Source organism: Euleptes europaea, chromosome 16, assembly GCF_029931775.1.
Source record: "Euleptes europaea isolate rEulEur1 chromosome 16, rEulEur1.hap1, whole genome shotgun sequence".
NCBI lineage: Eukaryota > Metazoa > Chordata > Lepidosauria > Squamata > Sphaerodactylidae > Euleptes > Euleptes europaea.
Window position 1 is genome coordinate 3,905,612 of NC_079327.1, and position 26,844 is coordinate 3,932,455.

The window sequence follows — 26,844 nt, forward strand, 5'->3', positions numbered from 1 at the left end:
CTCCCGAAACCCCACCCTCCTTAGGCTCAACCCCCCCCAAATCCCCAGGTATTTCCCAACCCAGAGCTGGCAACCCTACCAACAACCCTACCCAAACTGGCAGAGCTTCTCTGTCTCTGGCAAGTACCTTTCAGATTCCTGGAGCAGAGAGGGGATATTTTAGGGGAAAGCAATGGGAATGTGTTCTTTCTTGCAATTTTGCCCCAACTGGTGACTTACCAAGCTAAATAGAACCACATATTGTGTCCTGCCAAGTCTGTGACAATCCTCCTGCTTTCCAAGTCATATATGGCTAATTTTACTCATTTACTTTTTTCCGGAGTTGTAATTAAAAATTTGGGAATATAGAGTAAAAAAATATATATAGAATTTTATGTATATCAATCCCTGGTGGGTTCCATTTGGCTTTTGTGGATTGAAAGTTGTTTGAGCTTCTGCTCTAGGAAAAAAAGATGTCACAATGGGATAGGGTTGTCAGGTCCCTCTTTGCCACCGGTGGGAGGTTTTTGGGATAGAGTCTAAGGAGGTACTTCAAGTACTTGAAGGGCTGTCATATAGAGGAGGGCGCCAAGTTGTTTTCAGTTGCCCCAGAAGGTTGGACCAGAACCAATGGTTGAAATTAAATCAAAGGAGTTTCCATCTAGACATTAGGAAGAATTTTCTAACAGAGTGGTTCCTCAGTGGAACGGGCTTCCTCGGGAGGTGGTAAGCTCCTCTTCCCTGGAGGTTTTGAAGCAGAGGCTAGATGGCCATCTGTCAGCAATGCTGATTCTATGACCTTAAGCAGATGATGAGAGTGAGGGCACCGTGGCTGTCTTCTGGGCATGGAGTAGGGGTCACTGGGGATGTGTGGGGAGAGGTAGTTGTGAATTTCATGCATTGTGCAGGGGGTTGGACTAGATGACCCTGGTGGGCCCTTCCAACTCTATGATTCTAAGATTCTATGAGGGTGGGGTTTGGGGAGGGGAGGGACTTCAATGTCATCGAATCCAATTGCCAAAGCGGACATTTTCTCCGGGTGAACTGATCCCTATCAGCCAGAGATCAGTTGTAATAGCGGGAGATCTCCAGCTACTACCTATGATGGGTGTAGCCAACCAGTTCCAATACTTTGCTGTGTGTCGGTTGTGCACTTTCAGTATTCAGATCAAAGATTGTCCAGAACGCCGGACAGGATTGTGGCCAGTTCTGCCCTGGCTGGGCCTGCACGTTGTGTGGCCCGCCAGGTCCACTTCTCACCTGGAGAACCAGAGTCTGAGAAAGGGTTGCTGAGCATAAAGCTGCTTCGTAGTGGAGAGGCAGGGAATGAAGTGTCGCAGAACACAGTAGGAGCCTTGTCCGATTCAGCTGCAAGACGCTGTGGGGTGGCGGCACAGTGGATTCTGTGGAAGATATCAGCTCTCTCTCTCTCTCTCTCTCTCTCTCTCTCTCTCTCTCTCTCTCTCTCTCTCTCTCTCTCTCTCTCTCTCAAGGGCCTTCTAGTAGTGGATAATACAAGTGAGATTCAGTTCTCGGCTTTGGCTGGTCTCCACAGAGCTGTAAATACTCTCTGTTCTGGAGTTATCTTGTGCTCGTTCAGTTAATTATAACAGGGACGTTACAAAACCGAAGCTACGGCTGAGCCAGCATTCGGTAGGCTGAAACCCCATTTATTTCATTGGGAAAGACTTCACATTTTGCTTAGCAGTTTCCTACTGCAATCAATGTGATTTAAAAATGCTTCTCACACATGGTATTTTTTTGGGGGGGGGAGGTTCTATCAATTAATTAAGAATATTCAGTTGATAAATCACCTGCCTGTAACCAATTAATCAATGAAATGTACTCGATTAAATTTAAATGAGTTGGCACATGATTCAAAACTGAATGCAGGTGCCTCTCTTAGCACATCGAAGGATGTTTTGAGAGGACCTTTAATTTTTTTTTAAAAAAAAGTTTTAACTCACAGCTGGAAGGAAGGGCCATCTTTAATATATTATTTTCCGTTCCTTATTGTAACACATGCAAATAACATTGCTGCAAAAAAATGAATAAAAAAATGAATAAAGCATTCTCTTTGCTCTCTGGGCTTCCATTTAAAATTGACCCTATAATTAATTAAGTAAACACTTTAGACATGATCTAGCCCCAATTAAGTGTTTCTGAAAAGGTCCATTGATCTCTGTGGGAGAGATTTCAGGGCGCTGCCTATGAAATGAAACTTTACTGTAGCTGGGTTGTCCCTAATTAGCAGAGATCTTATTTGACAGATGTGACCCTGTTTTTTTTTAAAAGGGTACAGCAAAATTGAATTACTTGTGTTGTTTGCATTGACCCCCCCCCCCACCAATTTTTCAGAAGTGCTTATTGATGCCAGTTTGAGTTTGCTGAACTCCGTTTGCTTGAACTCAGACACCATCCGTCATGATTGGCCTTCTTTTTCTTGGAAACTCAAAAGAAAGAGCACAAGCTTGTCAACGTAGAATCATAGAGTTGGAAGGGACCACCAGGGTCATCTAATCCAACCCCCTGCACAATGCAGGAAATTCACAGCTACCTCCCCCACATGTCTCCACTGACCCCTACTCCATGCCCAGAAGATGGCCAAGATGCCCTCCCTCTCATGATCTGCCTAATCAGCTGACAGATGGCCATCTAGCCTCTGCTTAAAAATCTCCAGGGAAGGAGAGCTTACCACCTCCCGAGGAAGCCTGTTCCACTGAGGAACCGCTCTGACTGTTAGAAAGTTCTTCCCAATGTCTAGATAGAAACTCTTTTGATTTAATTTCAACCAATTGGTTCTGGTCCGACCTTCTGGGGAAACAGAAAACAACTTGGCACCATCCTTTATATGACAGCCCTTCAAGTACTTGAAGCTGGTTATCATATAGCTTCTCAGTCTTCTCCTCTCCAGGCTAAACATACCCAGCTCCTTCAACCTTTCCTCATAGGACTTGGTCTCCAGACCCCTCTCCAGGGATCTCCAGACCCCTCACCATCTTTGTGACCCAACATAAATAGCCTGACAGTATTGTTTGCAACTTAGGCGGAATGACATGCCATGAGACAGAAGTTACGAAATGCACGAGGATGCTAGCAGGCAATGCCATTTGGAATCGTCACAACTACGGTTACCTTTTGAACACAGTCTGAAAAGTTATTTTTGTAGGCGGCATCCCATCAGTGTGAGTGAAGTTTATATCTTGCAAAGGTGTGTTGCCTGGTCCTGGGGCTTTTTTCACACCAACAGCAAATAAAATAACGGAACTGTTCCCGGACTGTACCACTTAAATGCAGGTGGGGGTGACATGGTTAAATGCTTCACCGGGAGGTGGAAAAAACACACGTTCAGCACATTCAGCACTAGCAGATTGGAAGCAGGGAAGCAGAGGGTCATGAACACTAGGGCTGTTGAAAAAAAAATTCAGTAAAGTTCAGCTTCGGCAAAATTTGGCCCTTTTAAATTCGGCGGGAGATCCGGAGTTCAGGGAAAAATTCGGCCGGGTCTTTGAAGTGCTGGGCGCCGCCTGCCCAGGTGGCGCCCACCACTTCAAAGAGTCAGGAAGGGGGCGGGGGTCTTTAAAGAGCCCCCCTCGGGCCTTCACGGGGCTTCCATGAAGGCGTGCGGGGGGCTCTTTAAACAGATCTGTGCCTTCCTGCTGGAAGGCGCAGATCTGTTTAAAAGCCCCCCCACGCGCCTTCAGGGAAGCCCGTGAAGGAGCGGGGGGGCAGAGAGGTTTAAAGACCAGGACTCCCGGTAAGAGGGGCGGTGGGTTGACAAGCCCCTCTGCGCTGTCTGCACAGGCAAGGCAGAGGGGTTTAAAGACCCCCCGCCCCTCTTCCCGGGAGTCCCGGGAAAGGGGCGGTGGGTTGTCAAACCCCTCTGTGCTGTCTGCGCAGGCAGGGCAGAGGGGTTTAATGACCCCCCGCCCCTCTTCCCGGGAGTCCCGGGAAAGGGGCGGTGGGTTGTCAAACCCCTCTGTGCTGTCTGCGCAGGCAGGGCAGAGGGGTTTAAAGACCCCCCCGCCCCTCTTCCCGGGAGTCCCGGGAAAGGGGCGGTGGGTTGTCGAGCCCCTCTGCGCTGTCTGCGCAGGCAGCGCAGAGGGGTTTAAAGACCCCTGCCCCTCTGCTGCTGACCCGAACCCCGAATGTGCCGAATTTACTCCTGAACACTCACTGAATTCGGCTCCCTGTTTTCCCGCCTTCTTTGAGTTCGGTTCGTCCCGAACTAAAAACCGCCGAATCAGGGGAAATTCATCTGTTTTTCGGTTCGGGGCGAACTGAATCGACAGCCCTAATGAACACATGAAGCTCCACTGACTCAGAGCCTTGGTCCATCAAAGTCAGTACTGTCTACTCAGACTGGCCGCAGCTCTCCAGGGTCTCAGGCAGAAGTCTTTCACATCACGTACTTGCCTAGTCCCTTGAACTGGAGATGCTGGGGATTGAACCTGGGACTTTCTGCATACCAAGCAGATGCTCCACCACTGAACAACAGCCCCTGTCTGAAGTGGTATAGTCAAGAAACAGCTTGTATAGTCCTCATCAGGTCTTTGTGCTTGAGCCAGTGGCTGCCACGTTTCCAGGTGGAATTTAAAAGAAACGGTTTGGCAATTGGACTAAATTTTCAATTTCAGTACCTTTATTGGCATACCATCGAGCAATCAAACAGAGTATAACTTGGCAATTGGACTCTACGGCATTGAAGTCCCTCCCCTCCCCAAGCCCCACCCTCCTCAGGCTCTACCACAAAAACCTCCCGCTGGTGGTGAAGAGGGACCTGGCAACCTTAGCCCTGCGGGACTTACAACAATTCTGCAGGGCCTGTAAAACTGAGATGTTTCACCAGGCATAGGGTTGAGGACAGCAATGGTTTTCCTTCTGGCTGGTCTCTCCTCCTCCTTGTTTTGCCTTTGCTATGCTCCCATTACTGGTATAAATATTATTGCCGCTTATGGTATTATTATTGTAGATATACTGTTGCTGCTATAGTTAAAGGCGCCTGGTTTTATTGTTGTAAATTTTATGTAATTAATGGTTCGGTCTTAAAGAGTTTTAAAAGGTTGTGAACAGCTCTGAGCCTAGCTGTGGCCAGGAAAGGGTGGCCTATAAATATAAGAAAGAAAGAAAGAAAGAAAGAAAGAAAGAAAGAAAGAAAGAAAGAAAGAAAGAAAGAAAGAAAGAAAGAAAGAAAGAAAGAAAGAAAGGAAGGAAGGCAGGAAGGCAGGAAGGCAGGAAGGAAGGAAGGAAGGAAGGAAGGAAGGAAGGAAGGAATGGGAAAATACACTCTTCTGTTGCGCCATTTCCATTCCATTCCATCCATCCCATAAAAGTTAAAGAAGTAGATGCTAGGAAAGGTCTTACAGAAAGCAAGTTAAAAAGGTTCCACATCTCCCCAAAATTCATTTGGGTGGGGCACGTCTCCATGCTCAGTCAAGACAAATTCAGCAGGGTTGTTGTGATAAAATGGGGAAGCGAGTTCTCTGGAGGGTGGGTGGGATTAAAAAAAAATGGCTAGAGAGGATTGCTGGAAATCTTAAGAATCGTTTGGCAGGTGCTTCTTTACAGCTGTATCTGAGCTATGATTAGTGTCCAAGACTCAGAGTTCAACTGGAAGCAAAGATGCTCTTTCTGTTTCTGTGTGAATTGACTAACTTCCCCCTCATTGAACATAATTTGGCACCTGCACCTACAAAGAATGCTGAATTCTACTTCACGGATCTCTTTTTACATTCTGAGCCTCAGAAGAACATCTCAGGGGAAAGGGAAAAATGATTTTAAACTGGGAATACATCCAAACATTACGACCTGGGCAATTTTGTATTCCTGTCCAAGAAGTCATAAACTTCGGTAACATTGCTAAACGTGTTAAGTGTGAGGGGAAAATGGTTAATCAAATCATTTGCTGTCCTGTAAACTGAGGTTCCGAAAGCCCTTGATTCTAATATACCTAATTCTTGAGTCTTCCTTAGGGTTGCCAATAGGGTTGCCAACCTCCAGGTACTAGCTGGAGATCTGCTATTATAACTGATCTCCAGCTGATAGAGATCAGTTCACCTGGAGAAAAGGGACACTTTGGCCATTGGATTCTATGGCATTGAAGTCCCTTTCCTCCCCAAACCCCATCTCCCTCAGGCTCAGCCCCGAAAAAACCTCCCACCGATGGAGAAGAGGGACTTGGCAACCCTAGTTGCCAACCTTCAGGTGGTGGATGGAGATCTCCCTCTTATTACAATTGATCTCCAGGCCACAGAGATTATTTCACCTTGGAAAGAAGGCAGTTAAAGGGAGATATGATAGAGGTCTATAAAATTATGCATAGTGTGGAGAGAGTGGACCTGGTGAAGCTTTACTCCCTCTCTCATAATGCTAGAACGCGCTGAAGCTGGAGGGTGAGAGATTCAAAACAGATTAAAGGAAGTCTTTCTTCACACAACGCATAGTTAAATTGTGCAACTCCCTGCCTCAGGATGTGGTGACAGCTGCTAACTTGGAAGGCTTGAGAGGAGTGGACACGTTCATGGAGGAGAGGACTATCCATGGCTACTACTCAAAATGGATACTAGTCATGATGTGTACCTATTATCGCCAGGATCAGAGGAGCATGCCTATTATAGTAGATGCTGTGGAACACAGGCAGGATGCTGCTGCAGTTGTCTTGCTTGTGGGCTACCTAGAGGCACCAGGTTGGCCACAGACTGCTAGACTTGATGGACCTTGGTCTGATCCAGCATGACCTTTCTTATGTTCTTATTGGATATTGATATTCATGAGGAGAAATACATTTCCTGATAAGGATACATCTTCTGGTGGTGGAAAGTGCTGTCAAGTCACAGTGGTCTTAGAGTGACCCAGTAGGGTTTTCAAGGCAAGAGATCTATATTCTTCCCCGTGCCACCGACCGCAGATTGAAAACCTGGCCACCGACCACAGATTGAAAACCTGGCCAAGCCTAGTACCCTAGCCCTGAACAAATCCAACTGTGTATGCTTCCATCCCCAGTGTGGCAAATATGTGGCTGGACTCCATTTCTTCAGACTGTGGTGAGCCCCAGAAAGGGAGAGATTCCATGACCGAAGGCTTCCCATGATAAAGCCTTATAGAATTTGGGACCAAGGTTGTGTGAAGGACCATCTTCTCCCATACTTTCCTGCTTGGGAATTAAGATCGCTGGGAGATGCTCTCTTGACTGTCCCACCAATTAAAGATGCCCGTCTTGTAGATACAAGAGAGAGGGCCTTTCCGTGACAGCCCCACAATTATGGAACAACCTTCCCAGGGTGGTGTGCCTGGCCCTCTCATTGTCGATCTTCAGGAGGTAGTTGACTGCATTTGATACATTTAGTTTTTATTATTGGCAGTCCTAATTGGTTTTTATTAAATTTATAATTGTTTATGATTGTTGGCTGTTTATTGCATTTTTATAATGTTTTGTGTTGCAAGCTGCCTTGATTTACACAAGAGAGAGCCAGCGTGGTGTAGTGGTTAAGAGCGGTGGTTTAGAGCGGTGGACACTAAGCTGGCAAACCAGGTTGGTTTCCCCACTGCTACACATAAAGCCAGCTGGGTGACGTTGGGCTAGTCACAGTTCTATTAAGAGCTCTCTCAGCCCCACCTACCTCACAGGGTATCTGTTGTGGGAGGGAAGGAAGGCGATTGTAAGCCGGTTTGATTCTGCCTTTAGTGGTAGAGAAAGTTGGCATATAAAAACCAACTCTTCTTCTTCTTCTTCTACTACTACTACTACTACTACTACTACTACTACTACTACTTCCTTTTCTTCTTAACTTTTGAAATGAATGAACAAATGAACGAAGGAATCTTGCACGTGGAAAACTACCATGACAGATCATGAACTAGGCTACTACCTTTTATTGTTGTTGTTTTTCCCAGCTTGCCTGCATAAAATAAGATCAGGAACAGTTTTAGTGCATGCTAAAATAATTTCTGGAGACCTTCTAAGAATGCCGGTGATACGTCACCACAAGTCCTCCTGGGCCACCCCAAACTTACCTAACTATCAGCTTACGATCAGCTTGCCAAGTAGCTAATTACAAGCCATATTTCCCTGTCACTTATGCAAATCTTCCTTGTTTGTTTTAGCAGGTAATTTGTGGACCAGGATCACTTAATTGTTCCGAGTGCATAATTACATACCAGCATTTTGCAATTTAATTAAAATGTACAAATTTGAAGATGAAGGGGGGAATTTTTTTGAATTATTAATCATTCCTCCTCTAGGAAATCTTGTTGCTCCGCAGGAGATTTGTCCAGTGTACAACTCGATGTATTTTTTTCCTTTTCTTTCACAGACAGACAATTTTCCCGCAGAGCCCAATTACATGGGCAGCAGGCAGCAGTTTGTTCAAAGGTAAGGCCTATTAAATAACTTTCTCGGCTTCCCAATTTGCATTCTTGTCAAAATTGCTTTGCCAGAGAGTACAATTCCAAGGGAGGGAAGCTCATACGACTTTCACATCTCTCTCTTCCTCTCTTTCCCTCTCGCCCTCTTTCTTGCCTGGCACATATTTCAGTAGCTCCACGTTCAAGGACCCGGAACGTGCCAGCTTGCGAGACAGCGGGCACGGGGACAGCGATCAGGCCGACAGCGACCAAGATACTAACAAAGGCTCCTGCTGCGACATGTCCGTGAGGGAGGCACTCAAGATGAAAACGACTTCGACTAAAAGCCAGCCACTCGAACAAGGTGAGTGGAACGGCCCAGGCTTGCAAAGTCTGAGGCTGGAGCAATGATTAGAAAGCTATTAGTGCCACTCCGGCAGTTTATCACGTTGGACGAGCTACATTGATAATGCTATCGGAAGAAACTGTAAATCTTCTAGCCGGCCCACAGCAAAAAAAACCCTCGTATTCACTCTCTCTCTGGTGTGTACACATGCATGCACAGTTTTATTCCTATTTAGTTGGCTATTTACGTTTTCCAAGCTGATGCTGATTTATTAACAAAGAATAACAGCATTTGTTTAACCCCACTATTAGACTACATGCTGGATCCCAAGATCAGCCCGTGCCCGAGAGGGCTTTGGAGTTTTTGTGTTTCTTAAAGAGCAGATCCCCATGCCAAATGGCAAACTGTTTTTGTGTTGTTGTTGTTTTTTTCAGTGAAGGAGTATTCAAAAATCATTTATAATACAGTGGAAGGGGCTACTGTTCCAAGACCACTAGGCATGCCAAAAGTAGGGTTTCCAGCACTGCCTTGGCAAATGCTGGGGGATTTTGAGGGCACTGTCTGGGGAACATAGATTTTGGGGAGGCTGCCATGCCAGTTTCGGGTGACACTTTAGGAATTTTCCCTAATTTCTTTGGTAAAGGCCATAGAGACGTGGAAATTCCTAGAACGTTACTATGGAGGCCATTTTCTGGCCATTCTTTCCTCACTTTTTTGAGGGCGAGGGATTGGGGCCAAGTGTAGAGGCTTTACCCTCTGTCATTGGGCAAATAGCAACCATGTAGTTCTAATTCTGGCTTTATATATTTAGATTTGAGGGGATTTGTGAAAACATTCAGCCGACGGCTATTTTGTTCTTATGTGTCTGGCAAGGCTAAGTTGGGTTTGCACAGTTATTGTGGCAGTTTTATGATCATACAGTATGTACCCTTCCCCGTATGATTGGGCTGGGTACAGTGAGCACAAACACTTTATCCATGATGGCAAAATTGCAATTAAAAGTTTAATCAGATCCAAGCTATCCTTTGGAATAGCAGCTGGCAGTGGGATTATTAGGGTTGCCAGCCTTCAGGTGGTGGCTGGAGATCTCCTGCTATTACAACTGATCTCCAGGTGACAGAGGTCAGTTCCCCGGGAGAAAATGACATTACCCCCCGTTGAAGTCTCTCACCTCCACAAACCCCGCCTTCCTCAGGCTCCACCCCTAAAATATCCAGGTATTTCCCAACCCCGTGCTGGCAACCCTAGGGATTATGCCTTCCCCCCTTTTTAGTACTGATGATACGGAATGAGCAGGAGAGACCCTTGGAATAAAAAAGGGACCCTGATAAATGGCCACCTAGAATCATAGTATCATAGAGTTTGAAGGGATCATGAGGGTCATCTAGCCCAACCCTCTGCACAATGCAGGAAATTCACAACTACCTCCCCCACACATACCCAGTGACCCCTACTTAATCAATCAATAATTTATTTGCAGTCATAGACCATCACAGACCCCTACTCCATGCCCAGAAGATGGCCAAGATGCCCTCCCTCTCATGATCTGCCTAAGGTCATAGAATCAGCCTTGCTGACAGATGGCCATCTAGCCTCTGCTTAAAAACCTCTAGAGAAGGAGGGCTCACCGCCTCCCGAGGAAGCCTGTTCCACTGAGGAACCGCTGTAACCATTAGAAAGTTCTCCCTAATGTCTAGACCGAAACTCTTTCGATTTAATTTCAACCTGTTGGTTCTGGTCCGACCTTCTGGGTCTTTTAGTTCCGCGACTGATCTGCTTGTTCATGTCAGGCATGGGATACGCCTGCCGAGAGGAATGATTCCAAGAATCTGTAGAGAGGAGGAGGCTGTTAATGATCCAGCGATGACATCTCGAGCGCAATCTGCTGAGCGTGGTAGCTGGGTGGCTTCCAGTCCTTGGAACGGATTCCGACTGGGAGCATTCTGTAACATTTCGTTGTAGTGAGCTGAGACGTTTGCCTCTTAGGGGAGAATGTTCCACACTGAGGAACCCCCCTCAGCCTCCGCCATGAAACTCCGGCATACGGCAGAGATGCATTCTGGGACTCATCACTAGGGCTCTTACACAAGTGGCTCAGAAAATGTAAATGAACACATGAAGCTGCCTTCTACTGAATCAGGCCATCAAAGTCAGAATTGCCTACTCAAACCGGCAGCACTCTCCAGGGTCTCAGGCAGGGGTCTTTCACATCACCTACCTGCCTAGTCCCTTGAACTGGAGATGCTGGGGATTGAACCTGGAACCTTCTGCATGTCAAGCAGATGCTCTACCACTGAGCCACCCTAAAAAAAAAAAAAAAAACAGGCCCACAATTATTCAGCCTGCAGGGTGTGACATTTCCTACAACGTCCGAAGGCAAATTCCAAGGGAGGGACCCTGCTGCCTTTCCATGATGCCTGTCCACTATATTTTGTACTGTTTTATATATTTTTGATTATGGCATTGTGGTTTTATGCTGTTTAATATTCATGTTAGCAGCCCTGATCCTGGCCTTTGGCCGGGGATTAAGGGCGGGATATAAATCAAAAAGAGATAGGTAGGTAGGTAGGTAGGTAGGTAGGTAGATAGATAGATAGATAGATAGATAGATAGATAGATAGATAGATAGATAGACAGACACACAGACAGACAGACACACAGACAGACAGATAATGGATCATTCACCCTTGAGAAATGCCTCATAATCTTCCAGGGGTTTCAACAAGGACAATTAGTCAACCACAGTCTCTCAGCCACTCACGTTGCTGCATTTGCTGGATCAATCTGCCCTCTGCAAGATGCTGTGATGGGCATTGGGTTACAATAGATTTAAAAGGGTTTGGGGGCAAATTTATGGCCTGTCCTTGGATTTTTGCTAGGAAAGCTGACCGGGATCTCTGGGTTCAGAGGCGGAATCGCCTCATTGTCAAATGCTGGGGGTGGGGCAGCCAGTAGGAGTGACTGTTGTCCGTGGGTCCAACTTGTGGTCTTCCCTGTGGCATCTGACCGACCAGAACGGGAAATGGAGCTGGACTGAATAGACCGTTGGTCCAATACAGCATGGTTACAGTTACATTCTTGTTTGGGTTGCCAACTCGGGGTTGGGAAATTCCTGGAGATTTAGGGGGTGGAGTCTGGGGAGGGTGGGGTTTGGGGACAGGAGGGACCTCAACAGGGTATAATGTCATGGAGTCCAACCTCCGAAGCGGCCATTTTCTCCAGGGGAACTAATCTCTCTAGTCTGGAGCATCTCTGTAGTCTGTAATTCCAGAATCTCTGTAGTCGGTAATTCCAGGAGATCTCTGGTCCCTGCCTGGAGGTTGGCAACCCTAGTCGTTGTAAAGTTCATTCATTCCAAACCAACTGCTGATAGATGTCTCTATTGTTTATCAGTGGGTGCTCCATCCTGGCTGACAATTCACAAGAAGAAGCATCTCTCTTCCATCATAGTCTGGGTCTGATTTGGTTTATGCTAATTGCAAGGGCTGTTTATTTCCAAAGAAACCCACCATCCTCTAATGGTGCCAGCTCAACTGACTGTGCCATCTGTAAATCTGAGAGCGGGTGTGCATTGTGTGTGTGTTGTACATTTTGTGTGTAGCCTCTCCCAGGCAGGAAGGAGGAATGCAGCCGGAATTATTTTGAATTTCAGCTTTCGCATTTCGGTTAGTCATTTCAGCTCTTTGTGTGGGAAAATGATTCACAGCTCTGAGGATGTTTTAAAAATTGATTAATTAAGTCCTTCTTAATGAGAAGCTATATTTATAATTAAGCAGAAATACATTCTAAGCTTTCTATTAATTGGTGATTAATTAGAGCTAGATTTTTGCCTCCAGCACAGCCTGAGTTGGGTACCACATTCATCAAGAAATACTCGGTTGGCTTCATTTGCTTGATCATGTCAAGAATGCAAGATGATAGTTTGTGGTGCAGAATATTTAGGGTGTTGTTTCATAATGTATTGTCTATATCGTTGAGAGACGACTTCACTTTGGGGCCTTGTTTTCCAAGTAATAAATACCCCCAAGGTGATATTTCCCACCCCCCTTTCCTCCTTTACAACCCTGGCTCTCGTCTTATAATTGGACATTGATCTGTGTTTAGATGCAGGACTACATTTTTTTAAACTCTCTAAAGGGACTCTCATTTTTGATCTCTTCTTTTACACAACAAATGCTCTTCCAAATGCACAGCGAATGCCAAAGTAATTAAAACACATTCGATATGAGCATAACACTGAATCGACTTTTTTGGAAATATAAAAACTGGAAAAAGGAACATTTTTCAGCAAGCACCTTTTACTTTTTTACTATGGAAAACACAGAATAAGATTTCCAATCCAAACTGTTATATCAAAGGATGACATCCAAGCAAATCCTCTATAGATGTTTGAGCAAAATAAACAAAGGCCTTTTATGCACAGGTTGTTTCCATCACCATCAAGCCCTGAGTACTTCAGGGCTTTGTGTTCATTTTGCATGTTTTTTTCCAACCTTTAGAAGTAATCTTGCTCTCCCCTCATATTTTTCCTGCATTTTGTGGATGCTGATTTACCCTGAGTTTAATGTCTGCCTCGATCCCAAATTGAAAGCTGGCCCTGTGCATACTTGTCAATTCAGGGTTTTCTCCTCACGCCCATTCTTGCTTCTCCTTCCCACTTGTCTTTCCCCTTTATCCAACCCCTCCCCTCGAAGATGGAATACTATAAGGCTGCTTATTTGGTCAGTTTCACAGCGAGTGTGGTCAGTTTCGGACCTCAGCCTGATCCAACATTTTTGTGTGTGTTTGGAACTAGCAAGAACACTGAAATAATCACAAACTACCTATGTGGCTGCTTATTTGGTCAGTTTCACAGCAAGTGTTGGTCAGTTTCAAACCCCTGTGCAGAGTGATTTGAGAATTTGACTGTGAATACTAGACATACAGATAGATATAAGAACATTAAAAAGTCCTGCTGAAGATGACTAGTGGTTCATCTATTCCACCTGGTTGTTTCACATGCTGGCCAACCAGTTACTCTGGAGGTCCAATAGCAGCACATGGTGGCTGAGGCCTTCCCCTGATGCTGTCTCCTAGCACTGGGATTCAGAGATGGACTGCTCCTGGATGTGGAGATTCTCTTTGGTCACCGTAGCTAGTTGCCATTGACAGTCAGACAGACAGGTACACAACAGTAGACAATATGGAAAACAACTGCTACTGGTTTGACACTATAGGATGTAGTGACAGGAACTAGTGTGGGTAGGGTTGCCAACCTCTGGGTGACACTTGGAGATCTCCTGCTATTACAATTGATCTCCAGACTACAGAGATCAGTTCCTCTGGAGAAAATGGCTGCTTTGGAGGGTGGACTCCATGGCATTATACCCTGCCAAGGTCCTTCCTGTGCCCAAACCCCACCCTCCCCAGGCTCCACCCCCCAAATCTCCAGGAATTTCCCAACCCTGAGTTGGCAACCCCAACACTATTACAACTGATCTCCAGGCAACAGAGATCAGTTCCCCTGAAGAAAATGGATGCTTTGGAGGGTGGATTCTATGACATTGTACCCTACTGAGGTCCCTGTCCTCCCCAAGTTCCACCCCAAATCTCCAGAAGTTTCCCAACTTCAATCTGGCAACCCTACCCCCGCCCCCAATCCCTCACCTGTATGCAAGAAGGACCTGGCAACTCTGCCAAGCATGGAGCCCATCCTTATCTTGCTTTCCAAGGCTGGGTTGAAAGAATGGGGAAGACGAAGAAGCAAGCCCAAGAATCCTTGCTCTTGAGGAAGTGTTGTTTAAAAAGAGGCTGCGATATTTGCAGGCAGCAATATTTGTTCTGTGCTGGCCTCCGTGGTGGTAGTCAACAGAGGGAGAATAATCTAAAAACAAGGGAGCTTTGATAAGTCTTGGCAGGTGGCCTAGAGGAGGAGAATCTTTGGAAGAGTCAGGGTAATCATTGGGACAGCAAGTCTTGTGTAATAAGCAGGCGCTCCCCTCTGAGTGTTCCTCACTCCAGTGTTCAACCTCCTCTTTCTCTAAAAATGCCTGCCTGTCTCACAAACTTATTTATGCTCTCTGGTTCATGGTCCTTGCAGAGCAGACTCTCCCATATGTTTACTAGTCTTCAAGGGAAATTGTTCCACCTAACATTTTTGTCTGCATCTCATTTTTTTATGGTGTCCTCTCTAAACTACAGTTTTTAGGGTTTTGTTTTTTTAAAACAAACATGATCTCCTTCAAACCCTGTTCGTGGTGTGGTTCAGACATAACACAGAACCATCATTTATTTAAACGATGGTTGGTTTGGAAAGCTCAGATCCTACTTTGCCACCATAAAAGTTTCATTGTTGTTTTTTGCACTTTCCCCTGAAGAGATCCAGCTGGTATCCCAGCCTGCAGTGAAGATCAGCTTCAGGAATGGGGTTGCCAACCTCCAACTGGGACCTGAAGATCTTCTGGAATTACAAATGATTTCCACGCTACAGAGAAAGGTTCCTCTGGTGGAACTGGTCGCTTTGGAGGGTGGACTGTACAGTGTACCATAGAGTCTATTGCTGAGTTACAGCCCCTCCCATAAACAGTAGAGAAAATCAGAGCATAAAAACCAACTCTTCTTCTTGTGGAGGGGCTGTGGCTCAGTGGTAGAGCATCTGCTTGGCATGCAGAAGGTCCCAGGTTCATTCCCCAGCATCTCCAGTCAAAGAGACTAGGCAAGTAGGTGATGTGAAAGACCTTTCTCTGCCTGAGACCCTGGAGAGCTGCTGCCGGTTTGAGTAGGCAATACTGACTTTGATGGACCAAAGGTCTGATTCAGTAGAAGGCAGCTTCATGTGTTCATGAGTTCTTCTCCCAGACACATGTACCACTATCCTCTTGGTCTTCCTTTTCCTCTTTCCGCCAAGAAAGGTCTTTGTGGGTCTTTACTTGTCCTTACAACGTAGACGCTTAGGAGCAACTGATTGTAGTGGGCGCCATGGCAGCCATTTCCAGTGCGTAAGAATGGTTCGTGGCATGGCCTTCCTATGTTGCCTGTCAGACAAAAAGAGTGTGTGCCGATGAGCGTGACATAAGACCGGCTTATACAGGCCACTCATGTCACCTAATTCTTTGGCAGACTGTAAGCCGAGCATCACCCTGATGAATAGAGAGCTTCTCAAAATGTGTCAAGAAAGGAAAGACATCTCCCAAATGCAATTCCATCACTGGCTAGTGTAATAGCAAAACAAATTATGTGTTCCTTTTCTGTTTGCCTTATTTCTGTCAAAGCCACAATACAGAGTTGGTATCTTTTCCCTCTCCGTATACGCTCTAAACCTCCTCTAAGTTAGAAAGTTGCAGGATTTCCTTCTCATTTTATTTACAGTGAGGTTCCTGGTTCTTATTTTCTGCAGCATAACGGGTTTTCCCAGAAGTGACATCAAACCTTCTTGGGAATTGCTGGAAGCTCTATGGATTCACCATAAAGTTTTCAGCAATTCATAGAGAGGACTGACTTCAGTTCCTGGTTTTCCCTGAAAGTGATGCCACATGATCAATGTGACAGCCATTTTTTTTTAATTCTTGTCCCACTGCAAGCTGCAGTGGGGGGCCTGGCAGCCCTGCCCCCCAAGTCCTGTTTCAATTTAAACCCCCAAAATAAACCCTCCTCAATGCATCTCCTGCTCTAATTCAGGGAGTTTTGACACGAATTTGCTGTTATGCCACACTTGCTGTTGTTCACATTTGCACCCTTTCAGAAACAGAGTTTGTTTGTAACTTGTGAATTGGATCCTATACTGGGATGCAGGAGACCCAAAGATCAAGTTAGAGAAGGAGTGGAAGCTCTGGAACTTAAATCTACCCCAATGGAGCATAATTTAGGACAGGCCTTAGCAACTTACACCCACAAGTTCCATAGGGTTGCCAAGTCCTTTAGCTCCACCAGCGGGAGCTTTCCAGGGGCATGGTTGGGGTGCACAATGCACGTGCGCACTCCACATGCTGTGCCTATGTCACTTCTGGGTTTACCTGGAAGCGACGCAGACACTCTAGCAATCTCTGCCAAAACTCTATGGTTTTCATAGTGTTTTGGTGGAGCTTGCTAGAGCATCTGCGTCGCTTTCGGGTAAACTCGGAAGTGAAGTGGGCATGGCATGTAGGTGCACATGCACACGTTGCCCGCTGACCCTCAGCTGGTCGGTGGGCAGTGGGGAGGATTGGCGGGATTTTGCCCACCACCACGGGGCACTTGGCAACCTTAAAGTTCGTTAATGTCACAGATAACAATAACAGCATGTTTATGACCCCTTCACTTATATAAGCAGGATCATTGCCAGAACCCCATGTCCTTTCTGCCGTCGATACACGTTGTCTGCTGTGTGCTCTCTACTCTTCAACAGCCGGTACTCCCTTGATTTAAAGTCCAAGATGCTGTTTGTTCTTTTGGTAGAAACTATACTAGAAAAAAACATACTTTTCCTCCAACAAAATGTGAACTTTCTTCTACAGAGCAGATTGTGATGGAGGCAGGGTTCTCAGGCAGGTCTGGCCCAACCACTAGGCAAATCTAGGGGATGTGTCAGGGGACCAGATTTCGACCACACACCCCAAAATGTTTGACCTGAGACATTTCTTATACCCTACTGTTGGGGTTGCCAGCCTCCAAGTACTAGCTGGAGATCTCCTACTATTACAACTGATCTCTAGCTGATAGAGATCAGTTCCCCTGGAAAAAAATGGCTGCTTTGGCCATCAGACTCTATGGCATTTTCTCCAGGTGAACTAATCTCTATCAGTCGGGTTGCCAACTTCCAGGTGCTAGCTGGAGATCTCCTGCTATTACAACTGATCTCCAGCCGATAGAGATCAGTTCACCTGGAGACAATGGCCACTTTGGCCATTGGACTCTATGGCATTGAAGTCCCTCCCCTTCCCAAACCCCACCCTCTTCAAGCTCCGCCCCAAAAACCTTCTGCCAGTGGTGAAGTGGGACCTGGCAACAGTAGCCAGAAGTGACACCAGCACGCCAGCACCCCCCCCCCCCATTTTGCCTGGGGCTAAATGGCTGCAGCCAGGTAACCGTACTCATTAGATATTAATTTTCCTTCCAAAACTGCTCAAAATATTTCTGAATTTTTCTCTGCGTGTTTCTAGCCCAGCTATATAAGTGCATTCTTCAAAGGGAATTTAATATCCCTCAAGATCGTTTCAGAGTTGAAAAGAAATACGTAATTCCACTTTTGGAAATCAAAGCAGCCATTGCCAAGAAGGGGCGAGTAGAAAGGAAGCTGAGATGGGGCCCTCTGAACCAGAAGGACTTATTAGGAAAGGGAGAAAGGAGAATCTTTGTTAAGGAGATCTGTTAAACTTTGGATTTAAACCAGGCTCCACAGAGCACTTGGTGCTCCAGGAAACATCTCCTTGTTCTTCGTGAAGAGATTGGAAAGAAAAATACAGCTGTCATTCGGTTCGGTATATAGGTGCTAGGTGAAAATTACTGCTCCATGACTCAAAAAATTTGGGAACCACTGTTGTGGAAGATTGTTCTCTCCCATGTTTGTTTATTTATGTATAAATGTTTTGTGCCATGTCTCTAGAGAACCTGCTGGAGGCTGCTTACAAAATAAGACATACTAAGAACATAAAATGTTAAAAGTTATAAATTAAATTCCAGCATTGAAAAACCCAGCCAGAGCATAAAAATGCTGAAGAGCTAAAAATATAGATTTTTTTTTTTTGGCAGGGGGACTGAAAGAAGACAACAGGATCATCTGCAGTTAGCTATCCTAATCAGATCTAAGTTAGTGGATTACTTAATTAGTTACAGGCGTCATGAGCTTGGATCCAATAGCATTCTTTCCCCTTTCTCTGGCTACAAGAATCCATCCCCATAAATTTCCTAATTTTAAATGAAGTTGGTGGTTGAAATGTTTGAAATTTGCCGTTCAACTTTCAACATTCCTCCTTGTATCTAAATAAATTGCTGGGTGACCTTGGGCCAGTCACACACTCTCAGCCCTGACCTCGGCTAGTATTTGGATGGGAGACCTCTGAGGAATACCAGGGTCATGACGCCGAGGCAGGCAATGGCAAACCGCCTTCGAACATCTCTTGCCTTGAATACACTATGGGGTTGCCATAAGTCAGCTGCTATTATATATATAACCGGGTTGGTTTCCCCATTGCTCCACATGAAGCCAGCTGGGTGACCTTGGGCTAGTCACAGTTGTCTCCAAAATTTCTCAGCCCCACCTACCTCACAGGGTGTCTGTTGTGGCGAAAGGAAGGGAAGGCCACTGTAAGCCAGTTTGATTCTCCTTAAATGGTAGGGTTGCCAGCCTCCAGGTGGTAGCTAGAGATCTCCTGCTATTACAACTGATTACAACTGAGAAAGTAGCCACTTTGGAAAGTGGAGTCTATGGTATTATACCCTCTCAAAGTCCCTCCCCTCTCCAAACCCCGCCCTTCTCAGGCTCCACCCCCAAAATATCCAGGTATTTTCCAACTCACAGCTGGCAACCCTATTAAAAGGTAGAGAAAGTTGCCATATAAAAACCAACTATTCTTCTTCTTTGGACTGGATCTTGTCCACAGTGCGAATTTCGCTGAGCCACATGGTAAGCGTAGCACAGACACCTTGAGCTAAGAAAAGCAGAGGCGCCTAGAAAGGGGGTTTGCATGAATCAGTTGACAGCTCTTAGTGCAAACACCATGAAACTAATTTGCTGTTTAAGAGCTCATATATCTAATCAAATATCAGCAGGGGAAGTGAGTAGCTGCACTGTGTTTTTTTATTGGTTATATAAAACACACTCAGGCATATCTACATTTCGGATTTAAACTGGTTTAACAGTAATTCCTTCACCTCAGGGAACCCTGGAACCCACAGCGCCTGGGTAGGGTGCGAGGGATCCGCATCATAGTTCTCAGCGCTCTTCACCAAATTGCAATTTCCAGTATTCTTTGGGGGGAAATGACAGCCTCTCAAATGGATACAAAATCTGTAATTTAAATGTGCCCGCAGAGTCGTACTTTTCTTCTTCCCTTGGTGGCCATAATAACTCCGAAGTTACCCAACTTAACACCACGAGCTGGATGATCTTTATAGCATTTCAGAGGCGGGCACCTGAGGCATATGGGTGTTTAGCGGTTGTTTGTGCTCCCAGAGGAACCTCGGAAACTCTTGTTTTGCTCGGGGAGCGCAGGCCGGCAGCTCGCTGACAGCAGGTTCTCAGCAACTTTAGCAAAGTACAATTCCCAGGATTCTTCACGGGGATCCGTGGCAATTAAACTGATATACAAGCGAGGCAAGTGTGTAGCATCAGGGGTCATCGACTTTGTTGAGTCTGCGGGAACCTTTGGAATTCTGTCCCAGCGGGCGCGGGCACAAAATAGCTGCTGCAAAAGAGATGCCGCAGGAGGTGGAGCCAGTCGCAAAATGGCTACTGGCAGCAGCTTGGAGAGCCAGCATGGGATAGTGGTTAAGAGAAGTGGTTTGGAGTGGTGGAGTCTGATCTGGAGAACCGGGCTTGATTCCCCACTCCGCCACATGAGTGGCGGAGGCTTATCTGGCGAACTGGATTTGTTTCCCCACTTCTACACACAAAGCCAGCTGGGTGACCTTGGGCTAGTCACAGTTCACTTAGAGCTCTCTCAGGCCCACCTACCCCACAGGGTGTCTCTTGTGGGGAGGGGAAGGGAAGGTGATTGTAAGCCGGTTTGAGTCTTCCTTAAGTGGTAGAGAAAGTCAGCCTATAAAAACCAACTCTTCTTCTTCGTCCCTTCGATCTCACAGTGAAGGGCCTTGTGCCATGGTGGCAAATTCCTGGGCCCTGCCATAACTTTGAGAATCTTTCTTAAAATGGTTCAACATTTGGCAATTGCCCCACCCCCCTCAAAAAAAGCTGCGAGTGCGTCCTAGTTTGCAGGTCCCACCCTAAAATGACACCGCCTGTGAAATGTTGTTCACCATTGCTTCCTCCCATAGGTTTTTCCCCTTGGACAGAACATCTTCTCTCTCATTCTCTCTGTGCCCAAAATGAGGCTAGCTGTCAGACGGCTCTCCCTGTTCTGACGCCACCTAAGAAACAATATGTCCAAGAGTACCGTCCACTCCAAGTTGGTTATCCCTGACAAGGTCAGGTAAGAGACTGCCTTGCTGTTGTATGTTAGGACTTGCACGACATTCCCGTTCGTCACTTTGGTTCAACTCAGGGACCTGCTGCTGGAGAGACAGGAGCTAGAGCAGGGGTGTCAAACATATGGCCCACGGGCTGGATCTGGCCCCTTGAGAGTTCTTATCCAACCCATGAGCCAGCTGAGGCAACCACCACCACCCCACTCTCGATCTGGGCTGGCAAGGCATGGCCCGGCCCAACCTAGGGTTGCTAACTTCCAGGTAGCAGCTGGAAATCTCCTGCTTTTACAACTGATCTTCAGCTGGTAGAGCTCAGTTCACCAGGAGAAAATGGCTGCTTTGGCAATTGGATTCTATGGCATTGAAGTCCCACCTCTCCCCAAACCCTGCCCTCCTCAGGCTCTGCCCCCCAAACCTCCCACTGAAGAGGGATCTGGCAACACTAGTCCGACCCAACTAAATGGAGTTTATGTCATACCTGGCCCTCGTAGCAATTGAGTTCGACACCCCTGGGCTAGAGTGCTGGTGCGCAGACTCCGGAGATAACTTGAAAAGCATTTGCCCTCAATATCCCACAGACTTTTAAATTTTCATTTTGGTTTTGAAAGGGCTTTTTTGTGGTTGAAGCAATCCCTGTAAAGGGGGGGGGGGAATGCAGCCAGGCCCAGCATTTCTCTAGCTCTTTTCTAAGGGTTAGTTCCTTGGCCTTATGACATTGGCTAAAAAGGAGACGTAAAAAGGGAAACGAGTGATCAATCATCTTTAAGATTTTTTTAGGATGCGGTTTGCCATCCAAAGCATCTACAGCCGATTCACATAACCCTAAAACCCTCTTCCTTCTGGCAAGCAGAGAGAAGACGCTGAGCTGCTTCTCAGTCGCAACCCTGACCTCCTCTACCTGGCGGTCTCCGTCCCAGGGGAGTGGCAATGCAGCCCGGCCATTTACTTCAAAGGAAGGCCCTTTGTTGCCTCTCCTTGGAGCCATCTGGCAATTGGCAGTAACATGGCAGTGGCATAGGGGGTGCCATTGGATGACGGCATGACATCACTCCTGGGGAAAACCTTTAAATTTTATCCAGGGAGTGATATATTTATTTTGTGCAATGTTATTTTGTGGACATGCTAAAACAATGTGGGCGAGGGCGTCTATTTGATCCAGACAAAATGCCATTTTTGTTCTTCTGCAGAAATTTTATTGTATCGCCCTTGTGTCTCAGCTGAGTCTGGGGCATGACATCTCGCCAATAAGAAAGCTCATTTGAACTTGTGAACCAGCAGAAATAGTCTGGCATGGAGAAAGTTCTGTTGATGGGTATCTGGAAGAAGCGAGGTGAACATTTACAACTTGCATCCTTAAACACTAAAGACCAATCCTCATTTAAGATCTTATTTTGCAATTGTTTACAGCTTGCTTTTCGAGTACTGTTCCTTGCAGCTTTCAGTGGCTCTATTGGAAGGGAAAATCTTTTGTCTAACCTACTAGTCCAGGCGGATACAGAGATATCTGAGATTAACAACTAAAACATGTCAGGAGCTGTTGATGGCTCAAAGGCGGAGTACTGAAATTTACTGACAGATTGATATATAATAGATGATAAGTTTGGGAGCCCCAGTTCTAACCGTATAGTGGAGGAGGAGATACATAGTGGAATACCCAGCAAGCTTCTAAAAAATTTAACTTTAGGACTATCAAGATGTTCTATATGGCCATTGTACCAAACTGGAGCAGCATATCTAACAATCAAATGTTTGATTGCTCTATATAGGATCGTAAGGGCTGCTACAAGTTGCCCTCCTTGGCAAGTGACTTCCTTCTTCTCTAGGATTCCTAGAGCGGGCTGATGTCCTTTCCAATTTTCCCCTGGAAGTACTGTCACATCGAGTTACCAGCTCTGTTGGGAAATACCTGGAGATTTTGTGGGTGGAGCCTGAGGAGGGCAGGGTTTGGAGAGGGGAGAGACTTCAATGTCATACCCAATGGCCAAAGTGGCCCATTTCTCTAGGGGAACTGATCTATGTCGCCTGGAGATCAATCGTAATAGCGGGAGATCTCCAGCCACAACCTCGAGGTTGGCAACCCTATTGTTAAGGCAGGGGGGCTCTCTGCTTGAATGACACATGAATCATTTTCCCCAACTTTCCTTGGATTGAAGTTCAAACAACATGCACTTTTTCTTGATAAACTGAAAACAGATTGCCCTGATGGAAAGGACAGTTCCTATGCATATTTATGTAGAAGTAATTCCTATTTAGTTCAATGGGGCCAATTCCTAGGTTCATATATAATCTGATGGGTATATATAAACCTAGGAATTGGCCCCATTGAACTATATTATTATTATTATTATTATTATTATTATTATTATTATTATTATTATTATTATTTGCCCTGATACACTGGGAACTTTCCTTCTCCCCGCCTTTTTCAGCCTGATCCGTGCATATTTACATAGAAGTAATTCCTATTTAGTTCAATGGGGCCAATTCCTAGGTTCATATATACCCATCAGATTGCAGTCTCTCTTAGACGTTGTAGTATTCCTCTCATGTGCATTGGGGAGTCCCTCTGGTTAGGAAAAGGCAAAGAAAAGGGAGTCAGAAAGACAAGCCTTGCTCCCTAAAGCATACTGCACAGACAAAAAAAGTAAAAGAAAGTGATCACTTTAAGATATGAACAGAAGAACTCTTGGGAGACTGGAAGCTCTCTTTGTAATTCCTCTGGGAATCATGAGCACGGCACAGTTCCAGAGTAGCAAACTTTGGCAGCGTTTCTCATGTGAACTGAAAAAGCTAGTGGTGTGCCAATGTGCTTAGCATGACAGCTACAATGGCAGCAGAATGGATCAGGGTTTTCAAGGCAAGAGTCAAGCAGAGGTGGTTTGCCATTGCCTTCCTATGCATAACGTTCCTGGACTTCCTTGGTGGTCTCCCATCCAACTACTCACCAGGGCCAGCCCTGCTTAGCTTCTGAGATCTGACAAGATCAGGCTAGCCTGGGCCATTCAGGTCAGGTGAAGTCCTAGTCACCAAAAATCTAGGTATTAAGAGACTAGACAAACTAGCTTCAGGAAGATAGATCACTATGGGTAGCCGTATTAGTCTGTCTGTAGCAGTAGAAAAGAGCAAGAGCCCAGTAGCACCTTAAAGACTAATGAAAGTTCTGGCTGGGTAAGAGCTTTCATCTGAAGAAGTGAGCTGTGACTCACCAAAGCCCATACCCTGCCAGAAATTTTGTTAGTCTTTAAGGTGCTACTGGACTCTTGCTCTTTTCTCCTGGCAGCAGAATACACGAGAGTCAATGAAAAAAAGATGCAATAAGGACCACAGTGCATTGCAGTACAAAGATACTCTTGATAAAAGTCTCTGGCATGGCTAATTTGGGGGGAGGATCTCAGGGAGCTGGGTAGGGTTGCCAGGTCCCCTTTGGCCATTGGTGGGGGGTGGGGAGGAGAGGGTTGCCAGATCCAGGTTGGGAAATGCCTGGAGATTTGAGGATGGAGCCTGAGAGGACAGGGACCTCAGCAGGGTACAATGCCATAGAATCTACCCTCCAAAGCATCCATTTTCTCCAGGGGAACTAATCTCTTGAATGTGGAGATGAGCTGTAATTCCAGGTGATCCCCAGGTCCCACCTGGAGGCTGGCATCCCTAGAGCAGGGTGGAACGAAACTTGAGACCTTCGAGAGCTGCTGCCAATCAAAGTATGTGATACTGGGTTCAGCAGACCCAATCATTTGACTCAGTATAAGGCAGGTTCGTCTGTTCAGGAGCTGCTCTACAACCTGATTTTTGCACGCAGAGGGAACCGAAGTATCTAGAAGGAATCCCTTGTTGATTTTAAGAGCTTTGCTGTTGCGATGTACACCTTCAGATCTTTAGACTTCTCCTGCCCGAGATTGTGTAGGGCTCATTTGATGTTAAAAACCTAGGACGGTTGAGAGCCAAGGCTGGTTGACTGATCCGCGAAGACGCTTGAAATGGTTTTCACACCTCTGCCCACCAAATCAGGAATAAAATGCCATTTTCATTGACAGTCGATCTTCACGAGTCCGGGGAAATTTTCCGCTTGGGCGAAAAAATATTGATCAGAACTTAAAACGTTGAAAGAAAGGTAGTACATGCCCTTCTGTCCAATTCTTGGCAGAATACCTTTAATGTACTCCAGCAACCAGTTTGTTTGTTTGTTATTTTACACTTCGTTTGGGCTAACTGCTAGAATAGCCATTTTTATCCATAGGTATATTGATACGGGGGGGGGGGTGCTTTTGCATTTGTTTCAACACCCAGTCCCATGAAAAATGTCTGGACCCCATCCCTTGGCTCCACTTTTGACTGGGCCCCTGGGCCCGATGCAGATACCATAGTGCTTTTACTTCTCAAGGTATCCATAACTAGGAAGTGTGAATAACCACTGGTCATTTTATGTATTTGGGATTTAACAAGGTAGAGAAAACAGCATAATGTCTACAGGAAGGAAAATTAACAAGTTAAATGTTGGGATTGGACCAGGATACATTTTCAATTGATGGAAGGGGTGGGGGAATTTCCACCAATTCCCCGTTCCCGCTACAGACCCTGATTTGCCTCTCAAACTGTTCTGGAATGTTCCCTGTCCCTCCAAGGGCTGTATTTGGGGAAGATCAGAGCACTACTGTGGGAGCGGGGAGGCAGGAACGTTCTTCTCCCCTGTCAAAACTGCTCAGCATGAACAAAAAGCCGAGTCTGGAGTAATGTGACTAACAAGCATGTGATTTTAAAACCAGTTGCCATGCATGTTTTCCTTTTTTTATTTTCAATCCTAATCTCAAAGTAATTTCGTTTTGTCAATTTCCTGGGTGTTGGTGATTTTTTCAAGCTTTCTACTATTGAAGCGGTACAGAAAAGAAAAGAAGACTTGTTTAGATGTTAGGGGACCATCGAGATATATGTACAGTGAGGGGAAAAAGTATTTGGTCCCCTGCTAAATTTGCCCGTTTGCCCTCTGACGAAGAAATGACCAGTCCATAATTTTAATGGTAGGTTTGTTGTAGCTGTGAGAGACAGAATAACAACAGGAAAAACAACAGGAAATAAGTATTTGATCCCCTATCAGCCAGATCCTAACCCTAACCCTAACCCTCAACCTCCTTGTAGCTGTGAGAGACAGAATAACCCCCAGAAACCCAGAAGACAAAAGTCAGAGATTGATGTGCATTATAATGAGGGAAATAAGTATTTGATCTCCCATCAACCAGCCAGATCCTAACCCTAACCCTAACCCTCAACCTCCCTCGGTCTGGGGCTCCATGCAAGATCTCATCTCGTGGAGTTGCAATGATCATGAGAACGGTGATGAAGCAGCCCAGAACTACACGGGGGGAACTTCTCAATGATCTCAGGGCAGCTGGGACCATAGTCACCATGAAAACAGTTGGTAACACACTACGCCGTGAAGGACTGAGATCTTGCAGAGCCCGCAAGGTCCCCTTGCTCAAGACAGCACATGTACAGGCCCGTCTGCAATTTGCCAATGCACACCTGAATCATCCAGTTCTCCTCTACTGAAGCTGGAGGGTGAGAGATTCAAAACAGATAAAAGGAAGTATTTCTTCACCCAACGCATAGTTAAATTGTGGAACTCCCTACCCCAGGATGTGGTGATGGGTGCCAACTTGGAAGGCTTTAAGAGGGGAGTGGACATGTTGACAGAGGATAGGGCTATCTGACCATGGCTGCTAGTCAAAATGGATACTAGTCATGATGCATATCTATTCTCTTCAGGATCAGAGGAGCATGCCTATTCTATTTGGTGCTTTGGGACACAGGCAGGACAATGTTGCTGCAGTCGTCTTGCTTGAGGGTTTCCTAGAGTCACCTAATTGGCCACCATGTGAACAGATTGCTGGACTTGATGGACCTTGGTCTGATCCAGCATGGTCTTTCTTATATTCTTATGAGATCTCTCCAGGAGATCAGTTCATCTGGAGAAGATGGTCGCTTTGGCAATTGGACTCTATGGCATCACACACCCCTGATGTCCCTCCCCAAACCCCACCCTCCTCAGGCTCCACCCCCAAAATCTCCATGTATTTCCCAAC

General features: G+C 46.0%; 1 protein-coding gene across 1 annotated transcript in view; it reads left to right on the plus strand.

Annotated features, from left to right (window-relative positions):
* Positions 1 to 26,844, plus strand: part of PCDH17 (protocadherin 17) — a 151,923-nt gene that overhangs the window by 62,444 nt on the left and 62,635 nt on the right. The window contains exons 2-3 of the mRNA XM_056862123.1: positions 8,292 to 8,350; positions 8,514 to 8,686. Of these exons, the coding sequence (XP_056718101.1) occupies positions 8,292 to 8,350; positions 8,514 to 8,686 (232 nt within the window). The remainder of the gene's footprint in view (positions 1 to 8,291; positions 8,351 to 8,513; positions 8,687 to 26,844) is intronic.